Below are 15,827 nucleotides of genomic sequence, written 5' to 3'. Positions count from 1 at the left end.
CTGCAACAAGAGAAGCCATGACAATGAGAAGCCTGCGCACAGTGACGAAAAGTAGCCCCTGCTCATCACAACTGGAGAAAGCCTGCGCACAGCAACGAAGACCTAACACAGCCATAAATAAATGAATGAATGAATGAATGAATGAAAGAATGGATTGTTCTGGATACTTCCAGTTGACTAGTGGTGAATAGCATTATTGATTGATCATTGTCCAACTTAAGTGTTTCTAGATCTGCAATAATGTTGACAACTGTTTTTCCAAACAAAATTTCAAGTAAGTCCTATATTTTGATGCAGTGATTCTTTTCCAACGTATATGATCAGATAAAGAATCTATTTTGAAAATTAAGGTGAAAAGGTATTTTAATATTTTCTGAGATATTAAAAGTTAAATCACATCAGTTAATCATTAGTATTCTTCATTGAAAAACAACATGGCAGGAACTTAAGATCATCACAGACTGTGTGCACTTAGTATGGTCATCACTTTTTTTTTTTTTTTTTTTAAAGAGACATTTTATTAATTAATTAATTTATTTATTTTTGGTTGTGTTGGGTCTTCGTTTCTGTGCGAGGGCTTTCTCTAGTTGTGGCAAGCGAGGGCCACTCTTCATCGCGGTGCGCGGGCCTCTTACTATCGCGGCCTCTCTTGTTGCGGAGCACAGGCTCCAGACGCGCAGGCTCAGTAGTTGTGGCTCACGGGCCCAGTTGCTCCGTGGCATGTGGGATCTTCCCAGACCAGGGCTTGAACCCGTGTCCCCTGCATTAGCAGGCAGATTCTCAACCACTGCGCCACCAGGGAAGCCCCTGGTCATCACTTTTGAGTCATAAGGAGACAGCAATGAAAGGTTTTATTTAATGATGATTTTTAAAATTTAGATTTGATTTTTCATAATTAGAACACTAAGGAATACTAATTCTTTATAAGTACTACTTCTTGATGAATTTTCACAACTACTGTGATGTAAAGGCAGTTAGGACCCTTATTTAAAAATTATTAGGACTTCCGTGGTGGTGTAGTGGTTAAGAATCCGCCTGTCAATGCAGGGGACATGGGTTCGAACCCTGGCCCGGGAAGATCCCACATGCTATGGAGCAACTAAGCCTGTGCGCCACAACTACTGAGCCTGCACTCTAGAGCCCTCAAGCCACAACTACCGAGCCCACGTGCCACAACTACTGAAGCCCTCGTGCCCAGAGCCTGTGCTCTGCCACAAGAGAAGCCACGACAATGAGAAGCCCGTGCACCATAATGAAGAGTAGCCCCCGCTCACCGCAACTAGAGAAAGCCCTCACATAGCAACGAAGACCCAACACAGCCAAAAATAAATAAATAAATTTATTTTTAAAAAAATTATTATATGAAGAGTCATCTTGCTGGGTTTTTTCCCCCCTGTATATTTCAAAACCAATATATGCTAGGAAAAATTAAAACTAAGTAAAAGGGAACAAAAGGTGAAAAGTCCTCCCTTACTCTTCTCACTCTTGAAGGAACCATGGAACAGTTTGATGTGTGGTCTTCCATCCTTCCACACATGGTTCTGCTCATATGCAAACATACACATACCCATGTAGCTTTTTTTTAATAAATTTATTTTTTAAAATATCTTTTTGGCTGCGTTGGGTCTTCTTTGCTGCGTGCAGGCTTTCTCTAGTTGTGGCGAGCAGGGGCTACTCTTCGTTGCGGTGTGCGGGCTTCTCATTGCGGTGGCTTCTCTTGTTGCTGAGCATGGGCTCTAGGCACGTGGGCTTCAGTAGTTGCAGCACGTGAGCTCAGTAGTTGCGGCACATGGGCCCTAGAGCATGCAGGCTTCAGTAGTTGTGGCGTGTGGGCTCAGTAGTTGTGGCTCACGGGCTCTAGAGCGCAGGCTCAGTAGCTATGGTGCATGGGCTTAGTTGTTCCACGGCATGTGGGATCTTCCCGGACCAGGGATCGAACCCATGTCCCCTGCATTGACAGGCGGATTCTTAACCACTGTGCCCCAGGGAAGCCCCTCATGTAGTTTTTTAAAAACACAATAATAGAATCATATTCTTATATTAGTCAATGGCTTGTCATTTTAATTTATAGTATTTTTCCATGTCAGTTCATAGTTCTTTCATGATTACATATGATTTATTTTGTTGGGTGGGTATTCCATAATTTATTTAACTATCCACTGCTGAACGACATTAAAGGTATTTCTAATTTTTCACTATTATTTCTCCTTGTTTTATAGAAGAGCCTAGTACTTGGCAAGAAGGGGTAACTTAGCCAGAGTTAGAGTAGCACATTTCCTAATAGCTGGGTCATTCTGACTCCCATCTTCTGACTGAGTACCTAATGCCATGTGATGAGATGCTGGGTGCTATGTAAATCAAGTGACGTGAACACAGTCCCTACCTTTAGAGAGGTTGCACTACTGTGCACTCCTCTCGGGGGCACTTGTTAAAGCAATGTGTATACTCTGAGTAAGAGGCTTAGTAGGGTGGCCTACTAAGAAGAGCAGTGTGTGGTACAAGTGATGTCAGTACTCCAGGCAGGGTGGTGCCTTTGGAATTCTTTAATTTGAGGGGGGAGGAAGTGTTGATCTGGAAACTGAATGGTGTTCCTGGTGTGTTTTTTGGAACATGGGCTTAGTGGTGAGTACAGGACATCCAGAAAGATCGCTGGGAGAGAGGGGGGGTTGTTGAGAACTCATTCACCAGGAATGTGTTATGTAAGTAAGCAGGAAGGAGGGCGGGATCATCCTCAGAAACATCCAGCGAGGCCCCTGGAGGCCAGGATGCTGCTGTTTTTAGTTACTGTTTAGAGGTTGCTGTCCTGAGCTGGTGCCAGTCTTGGAATTTCTAACTTGGGATGGAGTCATGATCTGAGAAATTAGTGTGAAGGAGGCTCTTGGGCAGCAGGAGGAAGAGCTGGGAAGGCAACACTATCTAGTCTAGAGCAGAAGAGGGGCGTTAGCTGCATATGGAGCAGCTCTGGCATTTGAGGCAGCTCTGCCATCTTGTGGAATAAATGCTCAGTGATTTTGTGAGGGCTGAGTGTGGATAGCCTTGGCAGGGTTGCTTTCCTCACACTTAGCTATTCTGTGACCTCAAAGTATTTTTTAGATGTATTTTAAAGACGTTTTTATTTTGAAATAATTTAAGACTTATAAAAAATTGCAAAAATAATAGAAAGAATTCCTGTGTATGTTCAACCAGATTCCATGCTTAGTTGCTCTGCGGCATGTGGGATCTTCCCAGACCAGGGCTCGAACCCATGTCCCCTGCATTGGCAGGTGGATTCTTATCCACTGTGCCACCAGGGAAGTCCCTCTATGCATTTTCATAATAGCTTTTTCCCCCTCTGTAACCATGCATGGGGCCATACAGTATGTACTGGGCAACTTCCTGTTTTCATTTAACAGTGTATCTTGAGATTATCCATATCAGTATCAGTAAGTACAGAGCTACTTCATTCTTTTAAATGACTGATTAGGATTACATAGTGCAGACTTCCCATAAATTATTTAACTGTTCCTCTGTTTATGGACATTTTGTTATTTTTTTATTCTAAACATTTGACTGGACTAACTGTGAATATTTAAATCTGTTTACATTTCTCTTTGGTTGCTTTTTGTTGCTTTACAGCAGAGAAAGTTATTCCTTCACAGACCTGAAAAAAGTTTTATTCATTATAGAATTTCAAGTACATGTCAAAAAGTATTAAACTACTGGGGTCATGTGGTGTCTTTGTTGACAAGAATACCAACTGTATTAGGGGTCACTGCTGAGGAAACACAAGACGATGAGCCTTATCCTCTGTCTGGAGAAGTGACAAACAGCAGATCCAGGAACAGATCCGCAGTGCTAAAGGTGGGGTGCAGTAGATAGTCATTTGTGCCAGGAGTTGATAGCATGTGGTCCCTGAGAGCCAGGGCCATCTGGATGCCTTCTTGCATTCGGAGTGAGCTAGGTCTGAGTGGAAGTAAAGAGTTGGCTGAGGCAGTGAGGAATGGCAGGGAGTGGGCACAGCCTGAGCAGAGGTGCAAGCTATGAGAGCATGAAGCAGTTGCTGGCTGGGGCAGCTGCTGAGGGCTCACTGTGGATTAATTAATGGGAGATGAGTTTGGAAAGCAAGATGGTGCTTAGATTGACATGGGCTTAGAATTCCAGACTGAGTATTGCCAGCCAGAGTGAATACCATCATCATAGTCAATCCAACTGTGAGGTTTTGGGGTACTGGCAATGGGTATACAAAACAACTACTGAAGCCCGTATGCCTAGAGCCCGTGCTCCACAACAAGAGAGGCCACCACAATGAGAAGCCCGTGCGCCACAACAAAGAGTAGACCCCGCTTGCTGCAACTAGAGAAAGCCCACATGCAGCAACGAAGACCCAACGCAGCCAAAAATAAATAAAATAAATTTTTAAAAAGGGGGGGGTTATATAGGACATTATTTCTAAGCCAAGTTTCAGAAAACATAGTTTAAAAACCTTTTTTATTATAAAGGTGATATATGCTTATCATAAAAGGGAAAGTATAAAGCATTGCCCCAGCAATAGAAACGAGAGCTTCTGATCCTACTCTGTGTTATCTATTGCTGTGTGACAGTATTACCACAAACATAGTAGCTTAAAACAACATATTTATTTTCTCACAGTTTCTGTGGGTTGAGGAGTCTAGGCACAGCTTAACAGGGTTCTCTGCAAGGCTGAAATCAAGGGGTGGGCCAGGGCTGTGTTCTCATCTGAAAAATCTACTGGGGAAGGGTCTGCTTCCAGGCTCACATGGTTGTTGGCAGCATTCAGTTCCTTGCAGGCTGTCAGACTGAGAGCTACAGTTGTTTTTTTTTTTTAAATACTCTTCTTCCTCCCTCCCTTCCTCCCTTCCTCCCTCCCTCCCTCTCTTCTTTCTTTCTTTTCTTTCTGTTTATTTATGGCTGCGTTGGGTCTTCTTTGCTGCACGCAGGCTTTCTCTAGTTGCAGTGAGCGGGGGCTACTCTTCCTTGCGGTGCGTGGGCTTCTCTTTGCCGTGGCTTCTCTTGTTGCGGAACACGGACTCTAGGTGTGCAGGCTTCAGTAGTTGCGGCTCACGGGCTCTAGACCACAGGCTCAGTAGTTGTGGCTCGTGGGCTCTAGAGCACAGGCTCAGTAGTTGTGGCGCATGGGCTTAGTTGCTCCGCGGCATGTGGGATCTTCCTGGACCAGGGCTCAAACCTGTGTCCCCTGCATTGGCAGGCGGATTCTTAACCACTGCACCACCAGGGAAGTCCCAAGAGCTACAGTTTTTTTGTGGGCGCTCTCAGTTCCTTGCCACATGGGCTTCTCCATAGAGTAGGTCACAACATAGCAGCTTATTGCATCTAGCCCTCAAGGGAGGGTGCCTACTAGTAAGATGGGTGTTACAATCTTACATAACATAATTATGAAAGTGACATGCTGTCACCTTTGCCTGTTCTATTAGAGGCAAGTTATAGGTCCTGCCCACACTTAAGGAGAGGGGATTACACATGGGCATGAATACCAGGAGGCAGGATTATTAAGAGACATTTTATAGTCTATTTCTACCCTTCCCCCCCCCCAAAAAAAAAGAGAACATTCCTTAGAGTTATGCCATTATTAAAAGCAAATTCAAATTCTGTGGACCATTTTTCTCCCCATATACCAAGGTATAGTAGTAATTTGGGAGAGGCAAGAGCAGAGGGTGACTTGGGATTTTGAGCCTGGGAGCCTAGGATAGAGCTCTATGCTTTGCCTCAATTCTTCCGTACAAAAATCTGTTCAACATGAGGAAGAGCACAGCATTTAAATGGTAATACCTATAACTACTTGCAAATACTGATTTCCATACTACTTTCTAAAACAAAAATAAATTGATTTCAGTAGTTTACCCTCTATCCCAAGGATAATTTGATTACCCCTGGCTTTTGAACCAGGCTCCCTGGAGGATTTTTTTAAAAAATTTATTTGGCTGTGCCGGGTCTTTAGTTGTGGCACGTGGGATCTTTAGTTGTGGCATGCGAGATCTAGTTCCCTGACCAGGGATTGAATCCGGGTCCCCTGCATTGGAAGCACTGAGTCTTAACCACTGGACCACCAGGGAAGTTCCACTCCCTGGAGGATTTTATTTACATATTTTCTGCCCTTTGTCACCTAGTAACTGCTCTCATGTTGACAAAGGACCATAGTATCCCTAGAGTGGATGATGTCATTTAGCTGGTGCCATCAGTGACGTATGTTCCAAATGAACTGTCCTCCCATTGGGAAATAGACACTGTGTGTGAGACTTGGAATTTTTGTAGACTGTGGCCCAGCAGGCCCTTTTGGCAACCATTGACTCTCTTGGTTGCTTGACCATGCTTCCCTCACCATGTTTCTTTTGTCACAGGAACACCATTCTGGGGAGGAGTGTAATATAATATATAAAAGAATTGTATTCTTTCTACTGTGAAATAATATGGGTATTATAACATGGAAGAATAGGGAAAAAAATCAATTTTTTTTACCTTGAAATCTCATATGCAAAATGGGTACCATTGTTTATATTCTTACAATTCTAAACAAAAAATACACTATTTTATATGTTATTCTTATATATAATTTTGTTTTGCTGAAACTGTTTCTTTTGAGGGTTTTCTTTAGCATGGTTATGCTGTGCATATTCTGTTTTAAAATTCTTACTTTTAAAATGTAAAACATTTTTACTGGTTGCATCATTTTGCTGTTCCTGTTGTGCTTTTATTAATTACCGCTAACACCTCAGTGTTTGATTAATAAAGTGGGGCAATTAGATGTTAAAATTTTTCAGGTCGTGCCCTGGTACATGGATCCCTGGCTGGGATTATGCATAACTTTGTTGGAAGCAAACAACTGTGAGGTCAGTGCCAACCCAGATGACAGCGAATGTTCAAGTAACCTATTGCAGTTAGTAATAGGCTTTCTCTTCTAATACCTCATGGAAACGTGGGAGCCTTGTGAAATAAGTATTTTTATTCCCATTTAATGATAAGGAAACTGTCTTGGAGAGGCTAACTCTCTTGTTTGAAGTAGTAGTACTCTGAGAGGAGTACTGTAAGAGTAAAGAATGGAGCACATTCCTCATTTCAGTATTTTAGAATAAAGAATGAACAGAACTAACTGTAATACAAATAGAAAGGGACAGATACTACAAGATTTGTTTTCCATGAAGTACTTATGGGAATTCAGAGAAGGCAGGATAGAATCTTTTTTGCTCAGAGACCAAGGAAAAAGCATCGTACAAGTAGGTGGCCTTTGAAGGCTGAACAGGGCTTGGTTTGCATGTGGGAGAGGTGTGCCAGAGGCCTGCGCTGGCTGAACTGGCAGTTTTCATTGTGCACACAGAGGGCTCATCTGGCTGCCATATGGGAAAATTAGGATAAAATTGTGAAGTCTGGAAAATGCAGTTTTTCATATCTCTAAAAAATTTGTTGGGTTCAGTTTGCAAGACCTTCATGAAAAAGGAGCAATTACTTAAGTCTTGGGGTGTTTGATCTACTTCTTCATTTGTGAGTCTGAAGTTATAGTTTTTTGGGGTTTTTTAAAATATTTATGTTATTTATTTATTTATTTTCCTTATTTTTTGGCTGCGCCAGGTCTTTGTTGCAGCGCGCAGGCTTCTCTCTAGTTGCAGCGTGCGGGCTCCAGGGCACGTGGGCTCTGTAGTTTGCGGCACACGGGCTCTCTCGTTGAGGTGCGCAAGCTTAGTTGCCCTGTGGCATGTGGGATCTTAGTTCCCTGACCAGGGATCGAACCAGTGCTCCCTGCACTGGAAGATGCGTTGTTTACCACTGGACCACCATGGAAGTCCCTGAAGTTACAGTTAATTGTGTAATTTATCAGATTTTGTCACAGGCTATTATCCACAATTAATTTATACCCTCTTTGCTGCTTGTCTCACCCTGATGCTTGTGTTGATTGTGTTTTCTCCACATTGCAAGGTAGGTTATATTTACTGGCTTATAATCAGAAGGGCTTGCATATCAATGAGTTATATATATACTTCACTGAGTTGAGTTTATGGGGGGGTGATCTTATTACTTCCTGAACTTCCGTGGTTGAAGATTCATAATTCTCAAGCCTTTCTTATTCCTTCAGACAAAAACCAACAACTCATTTTGTCTTATTAAAGTTGCCATCTTGAGAAGAGCTCTTGGTTTGGCCAGGGGCTTCATGACAGTGACACCAGGTAGTGTCTTTTCTCCTGGGGAGTTTATCTGTTTACCTGAGCCTCTGTGATCCTAGTACCACCTCTGAGGCAGGTGGCCACCTGAGTGCCAAGCTTGTTTACCTTTGGAGGACCAGCTGTTTCCACTTTCTGCTTACCTGTGAGAAATCAAGGGTTTTGCTTTTGGGGGAGAAGAGTTTTTATCCTGCCAAACTAAACGTATTTCCTTTTGAGAGGCTTACTGGATTGGTAGACTATCTGTCTTAATCCATTTGGGCTGCTGTAACAGAATACCATAGACTGGGTGGCTTATAAACAACAGAAATGTATTTCTCACAGTTCTGGAGTCTGGGAAGTTCAAGATCAAGGTGCCAGCAGATTCAGTGTCTAGTGAGGGCCAGCTTCCTAGTTCATAAACAGCTATATTCTCACAGTAACCTCACATGGAGGAATGGGCAAGGGAGAATTCTGGGGTCTCTTTTATAAGGGCGCTAGTCTTATTCATGAGGGCACTGCCTTTATGACCTAATCACTTCCCAAAAGCTCCACCTCCAAATACCATCACATTGGGAATTAGGTTTCACCATATGAATTTTGGGGGTCTAGTATAGCACTGTCAGACTAGGTATATCTTTATTTCAGCAGATAGTTTGACCATATTACTTTTAAAATCTATCTATGGACAAGGAGGAAATAGATATATGAGTGTATTGGTAATCTGCGTAGGTGAAGTTCAATTGGTTCAGGTAACTCTACCCAGAGTGTACATTGATTGATTGGTGTCAGCCTAAAGCGTGTTCTGAAGGCTGTCCTCAGCTCTGTCCTACTGGATCTTTATCAACAGCTTGGATAAAGACCTAAGAATACATAGGATTACAGAAACGAGTTATAAAATTCTTGGACTAAAATAATAAGATGGAGTTTATTAGGGTTAAATGTAACTTCCAGCGTATAGTTTGATAAAACTTTTGGGGGAAATGGAAATGCACTTTAATTTGTGTTTTAAAAAGACAAACAGGACAAAGTTCAGGATTTTGGTGGATCAAGCTTGGTGTACTGTCCAGCACCATGTAATATAATTATTTTAAAAAATTTCTAGGAGGCTGAATTAGTGAAAGTAAGATGTCCTGAAAGGTGGGGGTAATAATCCCACTGAATGGCCATGCTAGGAATCTTGTGGTTGGTTTTGGATTTCACATTTCTAGTAGGATGTAGACAAAACTGAATGCTTACAGAGTGATGTGTCTCCCAGCCAGAGCTTATGAGGGCTGGTCAAAGGAATGTTTCACTCTGGTTGATAATTATAATATTGGGTTGGCCAAAAAGTGCCTTGGGTTTTTAAGCAAAAATAAAAGACACATTTTTCATTTTCACCAAGAACTTTATTGAACAACGTACTCACCCTTATGTTCCACTATCTTCTGCCATTTTCCAGGCAACTTCATAATTCCATCTTCCCCAAACTTTTTATCTTTTTGAGCAAAGAACTGTTCCAGGTGCCTTTTACAGTCTTCCAGGGAATTTTTCCATTAAGAGAATTTTGTAAAGACCGAAATAAATGGAAATCCGAAGGTGCAGTGTCTGATGAATGTGGTGGATGAATCAGAACTTCCCAGCCAAGCTGTAAGTTTTTGCCTGGTCATCAAAGAAACAGGTGGTCTTGCATTATCCTGATGGAAGATTATGCATTTTTTGTTGACTAATTCTGGACGCTTTTCGTCGAGTACTGCTTTCAGTTGGTCTAATTGGGGGCAGTACTTGTTGGAGGTAATCATTTGGTTTTCCAACAGGAGCTCATAATAGAGAACTACTTTCCAATCCCACTGTATACACAACATCACCTTCTTTGGATGAAGACCGGCCTTTGGTGTGGTTGGTGGTGGTTCATTTTGCTTGCCCCATGGTCTTTTCTGTTCCCCATTATTGTATAGTAGGGGCCCCCAATCCCCGGGCCGAAGACTGGTACTGGTCCGAGGCCTGTTGGGAACTGAACCACACAGCAGGAGGTGAGCGGCGGGTGAGCCAGCGAAGCTTTATCTGCTGCTCGGGTTACAGCCTGAACCATCGCCCCCTCCCCCGCCCCCGCCCCAGGTCCGTGGAAAAATTGTCTTCCAGGAAACCAGTCCCTGGTGCCAAAAAGGTTGGGGGCTGCTGTTGTACAGTATCCACTTTTCATTGCCCGTCACAATTTGTTTTAAAAACGGAACGTTTTCATTATGTTTAAGTAGAGAATCGCATGCAGAAATACTGTCAAGAAGGTTTTTTTTGCTTAACTTATGTGGAACCCAAACATCAAAGCGATGAACATAACCAAGCTGGTGCAAATGATTTTCAGCGCTTGATTTGGATCTTTTGAGTATGTCGGCTATCTCCCTCGTGGTATAACGTTGATTGTTCTCAATTAATGTCTTGGTTTGATCATTATCAACCTCATTTCAACTGGTTTGCCTTACCGTGGAGCATCATCCAGCGAGAAATCTCTAGCGTGAAACTTCGCAAACCACTTTTGACATGTTCGATCAGTCACAGCACCTTCTCCATACGCTGCACAAATCTTTTTTTGCGTTTCAGTTGAGTTTTTACCTTTCTTGAAATAATAAAGCATGATATGCTGAAAATGTTGCTTTTTTTTTCCATCTTCAATATTAAAAATGGCTACACAAAAATTCACCAATTTTGGTAAGTTTTTTTTTTTAATGCATGCTGATATGACAGCTGTCACATACAATCTAACAAAATTGTTTCGTATGAAGTTAAAGACAAGTGCAACTAGAGCCATCTTACGGAGAAAACCGAACGAAACTTTTGGTCAACCCAGTATCTGTCTCTTGCCACGTTCCATAAATGACATAAGCCTGTTTATCAAGATTATTTTATATTTGAAATAATATAAAATAATATATTTTAATAATATATTATTTATATATATAAATTATTATTTATATATAAATAATATATTTTAATAATATATATAAAATAATATATATACTTGGCCTGTTTTGTGCCAAATCTTATAGCCCTCTCTCCAACTCTTTTGAAATGGGTGGTGGTATTCCCTTTTATAGATAGGAACCTGGATAATAAGAATAGTTTAAAAAAACCATACACAGCTTATTTATGCAGCTAATGAAGGGTAGAGCTGGGATTTAAAGTTGGGTTGTTTGCGTTATACCATACTGCCTCTGGAATGAGCATGCAGTGAAGCTGGGAGTGATGGGCACTTCTGCCCTTCTGCTATGAGCAGGTTAATTTCTGGAAGGCTGTTCATAAGTCCCACTTGTTCTTAAGTCCAAAATGATACACATATACACATACACATATATACATTCTTTTCTAAATATTCTTTTTTTAAACTTCTACTGGTCTTTATTAAAAGGAAAACTATTATCTGAAAACAGAGACCCAATGTAGTCTCAGGCTAAGCCTAATTGACAGAACCCCTCAAGCTACAGCCCAGGCACCTAATCTTGGCACTACAGTGTTGTCCTTGACCTGCCCTCTCTCTCCCCATCTCAAACTCTGGGGATTCGCTTCCTACCAGGATATTCCTTTCCAGCCAGGCAAGATATCTCAGTCCCCAGGACCCCACCCTTCCTGCCAGGATGGTGGCCACAGGGTCATCCCCCTATCCCCGCCCCCTACACACCCGGTCAAGGTGACTGCTACACACGCGGGGCTGCCACACTCTCAAATCCAAATGTCCTTGTCTTGTCAGCACCCTGGGTACACTTTAAACGTCTTTAAAGTCTCCAGCTCATTAACAATAGGGTCACTACAACAATAAGGCAGACGCAACCTCTTCTGAGCTCAGTGTGGTGGCGTCCAAAGCTCCTAAAATCCGAGACTTAGGTTCTCCCACCCCACATCACTCCCTGGGGCATAAGAACTACTACTGTCCCTCAGGCCTCAGCTCGAAGGTGTCTTCTCTAAGAAGCCTGCCCGGCACTTGACAGGCCGAGCCGGGCGCCTTCTCCTGGCGGCCCCGTGCCCCCTCAGTCTGGGCAGAGATGACACCCGGAGTCGGCGAGTGTGCCCGCCCCGGCCACTTCCAGGGCCAGGGGCTCCTCGGGTGCAGGAGGGAAGCCGAAGTGCGCAGTTATGGCGTCCACGTGCTAGGCCTGCGCGGGATTGGGCGCCTGCTCCCCAGACAGGAAGACTTTAACTCCATGAAGATACGGGTCCCCCGGTGGCCCATAGGCCTCTTTCCCGGCGCTTCCCGACGCCTAAATATTCTTTTCCATTCTAGTTTATCCCAGAATATTGAACAAAATGATAACTATATAGTAATAAGAGCTGATATTTATCGAACACTTATTATGTGCCAGATGTTTTTCTAGAATCTTTGCACGTAATTCATTTAATTCTTACAACTCAGTGAAGTAGTTACTGTTATTACTATCTCCACTCCGCACATGAGGAAACTGAGGAGGCAGGAGGAGTGATTACAGGAGCCAGGATTTGAACCAGGCTGTCCAGCTGCAGAGCCCACACTTTTTTTTTTTTTTAATTAATTAATTTATTTACTTATTTTTGGCTGTGTTGGGTCTTCGTTTCTGTGCGCGGGCTTTCTCCAGTTGTGGCGAGCGGGGGCCACTCTTCAGCGGGGGCTACTCTTCATCGCCGTGCGCGGGCCTCTCACCGTCGCGGCCTCTCTTGTTGCGGAGCACAGGCTCCAGACGTGCAGGCTCAGCAGTTGTGCCTCACGGGCCCAGTTGCTCCGCGGCATGTGGGATCTTCCCAGACCAGGGCTCGAACCCGTGTCCCCTGCAGCGGCAGGCAGATTCCCAACCACTGCGCCACCAGGGAAGCCCCGAGCCCACACTTTTAACCGCCATCCTGTCTTTGCCTTATGCAAATGGCCCGTGTGTGTACACAAGGGTGCAAAGGTTTTGAATAGAAAGAGTGGTAATTCTTCATGGAATTGGTTCAAAGTTCTCATTATTTTTAACTTTTTTTAAAAATTTTAATTCAAAGGTATTTGTATTTTGGTATTCTTCTTTTCTATTATAAATAAGTTGATCTCAAACAGGGCTTCAAACACAAGCCAAAGGATGGCTGAGTTTACTGTAGCTGAACTTGACTGCTGAGGTCCTCAGGTGATAGTAGGCAGGGTTGATGCTCTCTGACCTCCTCAGACCTTAACTTTGTTCACACAGTGGTAAGTGGAGTTTTCTGCAGTGATTTTTTGAAACATTGTCAGATGGAAAAGGAACTATTAGGTTCGACCATATGAAATGGCCAATATCTAACCTTTCTTAACCTACAAAAACGGCAAATTCGTATGGTTCAACTTAATAGGCCGAAGGGGAGGAAATTCCACAGAAACTGTTTGTATTTTAAGAAAGAATTTTAGGATATATTGGAGGTTTGAATTTTGAATTGCTTCACTGACTTTTTTGTTTTTCCTGTACAACTATTTGTATGAGAAGTATGTATTCCATTTCATTTCATGTTACTTTTTCTTAACTGTATCTGATTTGAACCTCTTCGTTATGTCTTTTGTCATGGATAGAAAGTGATTTAAGGCATATGCTTGGGATGTGTGGTGTGTATATAATTTGTTACTGTTAAATGCCTATGTAACAGAATCCATCAGATCATCAAGCCTACCAGTTTTATTTATTTATGTATGTATGTATGTATGGCTGCGTTGGGTCTTCGTTGCTGCATGCAGGCTTTCTCTCACTGCAGTGAGCGGGGGCTACTCTTCGTTGTGGTGTGCAGGCTTCTCATTGCAGTGGCTTCTCCTGTTGCGGAGCACGGGCTCTAGGCGTGCGGGCTCAGTAGTTGTGGTGGTCTATTGGTCTCTATAAGGCAGGCTCTAGAAGTTGCAGCTAGAGTAGTTGTGGCACACGGACTTAGTTGCTCTGTGGTATGTGGGATCTTTCCGGACCAGGGCTCGAACCCATGTCCCCTGCATTGGCAGGCGGATTCTTAACCACTGTGCCACCAGAGAAGTCCCAAGCCTACCAGTTTTATAATCATACCCTAGTGCTGATTTTGAAATGTAGAGGATGATTCAGATTGAGTTTAATAATTTTTTTTATTCCTTCTGATTATGGAATGGTACTTGAAAAAGTAATCATAATATTTACCAAAAGTTCAGCATGCTATTCGCTTCTAATGGAAATTGTGTCATTGCATTTAGGAAAAATTTGATTCACTCAAGAAAGTTCCGTCCATTCAGGATATTCTTGGGTGACTTAATCTGTAGAGTAGGAGTGATTTGAGTTTATGGTGATTGCTCTCATTAGGGTGAGGGCATTGTGAAGGGAGTCTTCAATAAACTGAGTTTCTCATGAATTCATGAATACTCATGAATTCCTTGTGACAGCATTACTTTTTGTCATTGATTCATGACAGACCATTGCCTTCTGTTTATTTGGTTTGGGGAGAGGGTGTCAGACTTTTTTTTGTCTCTTTGAATTTGATCATTGAGTTTTCCGAGTTCTCCACATGCCTTCCAGCTCCGTTCAGTTGGTTGTCTTTTTTTCCTCTTCTTTTCTGAATCCTCTTGATCAGAGTACACGGTAGTGAAATCTCAAAAGCTCAATACTAAAAGCTTTGTAATAGTTACTCTCCTTGTGCAAAAACCATTGTAAGATCCTTTCAGTTTCATAAAGAGATCCCACCAGAATATTCTCTAGTCTTGTCTACACAAAGGTATCGGGATGGTAGAAAGTCTGAATCTGGTCCAACCTATGAATGGTCCAACTGCTGTGAATAACAAGTGCTAGGTTGGATCCCTGATTTTTTTTTTTTTTTAGGATTTTCCCTTGTTCTTCTGAAACCCTGAGAACTTGTGTGGCTGCTTTAAAAAAGAAAAAAAAAAAAGTTGATCTCTTCTTTCAAAAGATGAATCACAGTTGAGTCTGTTATTTACCCTGAAGTTACACCATTCTTTCAAACAGCAGTAGTCATTGATGTCTCCGTCTACATATGCATGCTGCTCTCTCACTCTCTGTTGCCATGTGTTGTGTTAATGCATGTATTGTAATAGTTCGAATAAGCATGAGGGATCTTTGTTTTTGTTTTTGTTTTTTTCAGTAACAAATACTTGTAAGAAAACAGATGATTTTGTGACATCTAAAGCACCAGCTGTCGACCTAGATCACAAGTTTAGGTGCAAGGTTGTGGATTGTTTAAAATTTTTCCGCAAAGCCAAACTGTTGCACTATCACATGAAGTATTTCCACGGAATGGAGAAGTCACCAGAGCCAGAGGAGAACTCAGGAAAGAGGCATGTCCAGACGAGGGGCTCTTCAGCTTCAGACAAGGCCAGCCAGGAGAGCCTGACCAGGAAGCGGGTCTCGGCCAGTTCTCCAAGTAAGCATTTTGGTTCTGGGTTGTATCTGTATCATGAAGGGTGACACAGAAAGCGGGCGTTAGGTTGGTCTGGTCCAGTTGAATCCCTCAAAATTGAAAATGACAAGTGATCCTCAGGAATTGCCTTGTGGAGTTGTAGCCTTCCTGGAGGAAGTAGAAATACCTGACTCTCATTCTTACCTCCACCTCTTGCTGCTCAAGTTACCTTGAGAAAGTCACTTAGCCTCTGAAGGTCTTGGTACTCTTGGTATGGAGTGGGAACAGTCAAGGAAAGGGAGCTCTGTTAGAAGCCAGCAGGAGAACTAGTGCTCAGAACAGCATGGGTGCAGTCATCCCATCCCTGCTAAC

General features: G+C 42.7%; 1 protein-coding gene across 6 annotated transcripts in view; it reads left to right on the top strand.

Annotated features, from left to right (window-relative positions):
• The window catches only part of PHF20 (PHD finger protein 20), a 138,386-nt gene that overhangs the window by 78,218 nt on the left and 44,341 nt on the right, over positions 1–15,827 (top strand). For 5 of the 6 annotated variants that reach the window (XM_036824327.1, XM_036824323.1, XM_036824325.1 and 2 more), the window contains one exon: positions 15,201–15,479. The exons of the other annotated variant lie outside the window; for it this stretch is intronic. In XM_036824327.1, the coding sequence (XP_036680222.1) occupies positions 15,201–15,479 (279 nt within the window). The remainder of the gene's footprint in view (positions 1–15,200; positions 15,480–15,827) is intronic. 6 annotated transcript variants of the gene reach the window in all.

The sequence above is a fragment of the Balaenoptera musculus genome, chromosome 15 (genome assembly GCF_009873245.2).
Source record: "Balaenoptera musculus isolate JJ_BM4_2016_0621 chromosome 15, mBalMus1.pri.v3, whole genome shotgun sequence".
NCBI lineage: Eukaryota > Metazoa > Chordata > Mammalia > Artiodactyla > Balaenopteridae > Balaenoptera > Balaenoptera musculus.
The sequence above is the reverse complement of the archived record's forward strand: the minus strand, read 5'-3'. Positions and strand labels throughout refer to the sequence as shown.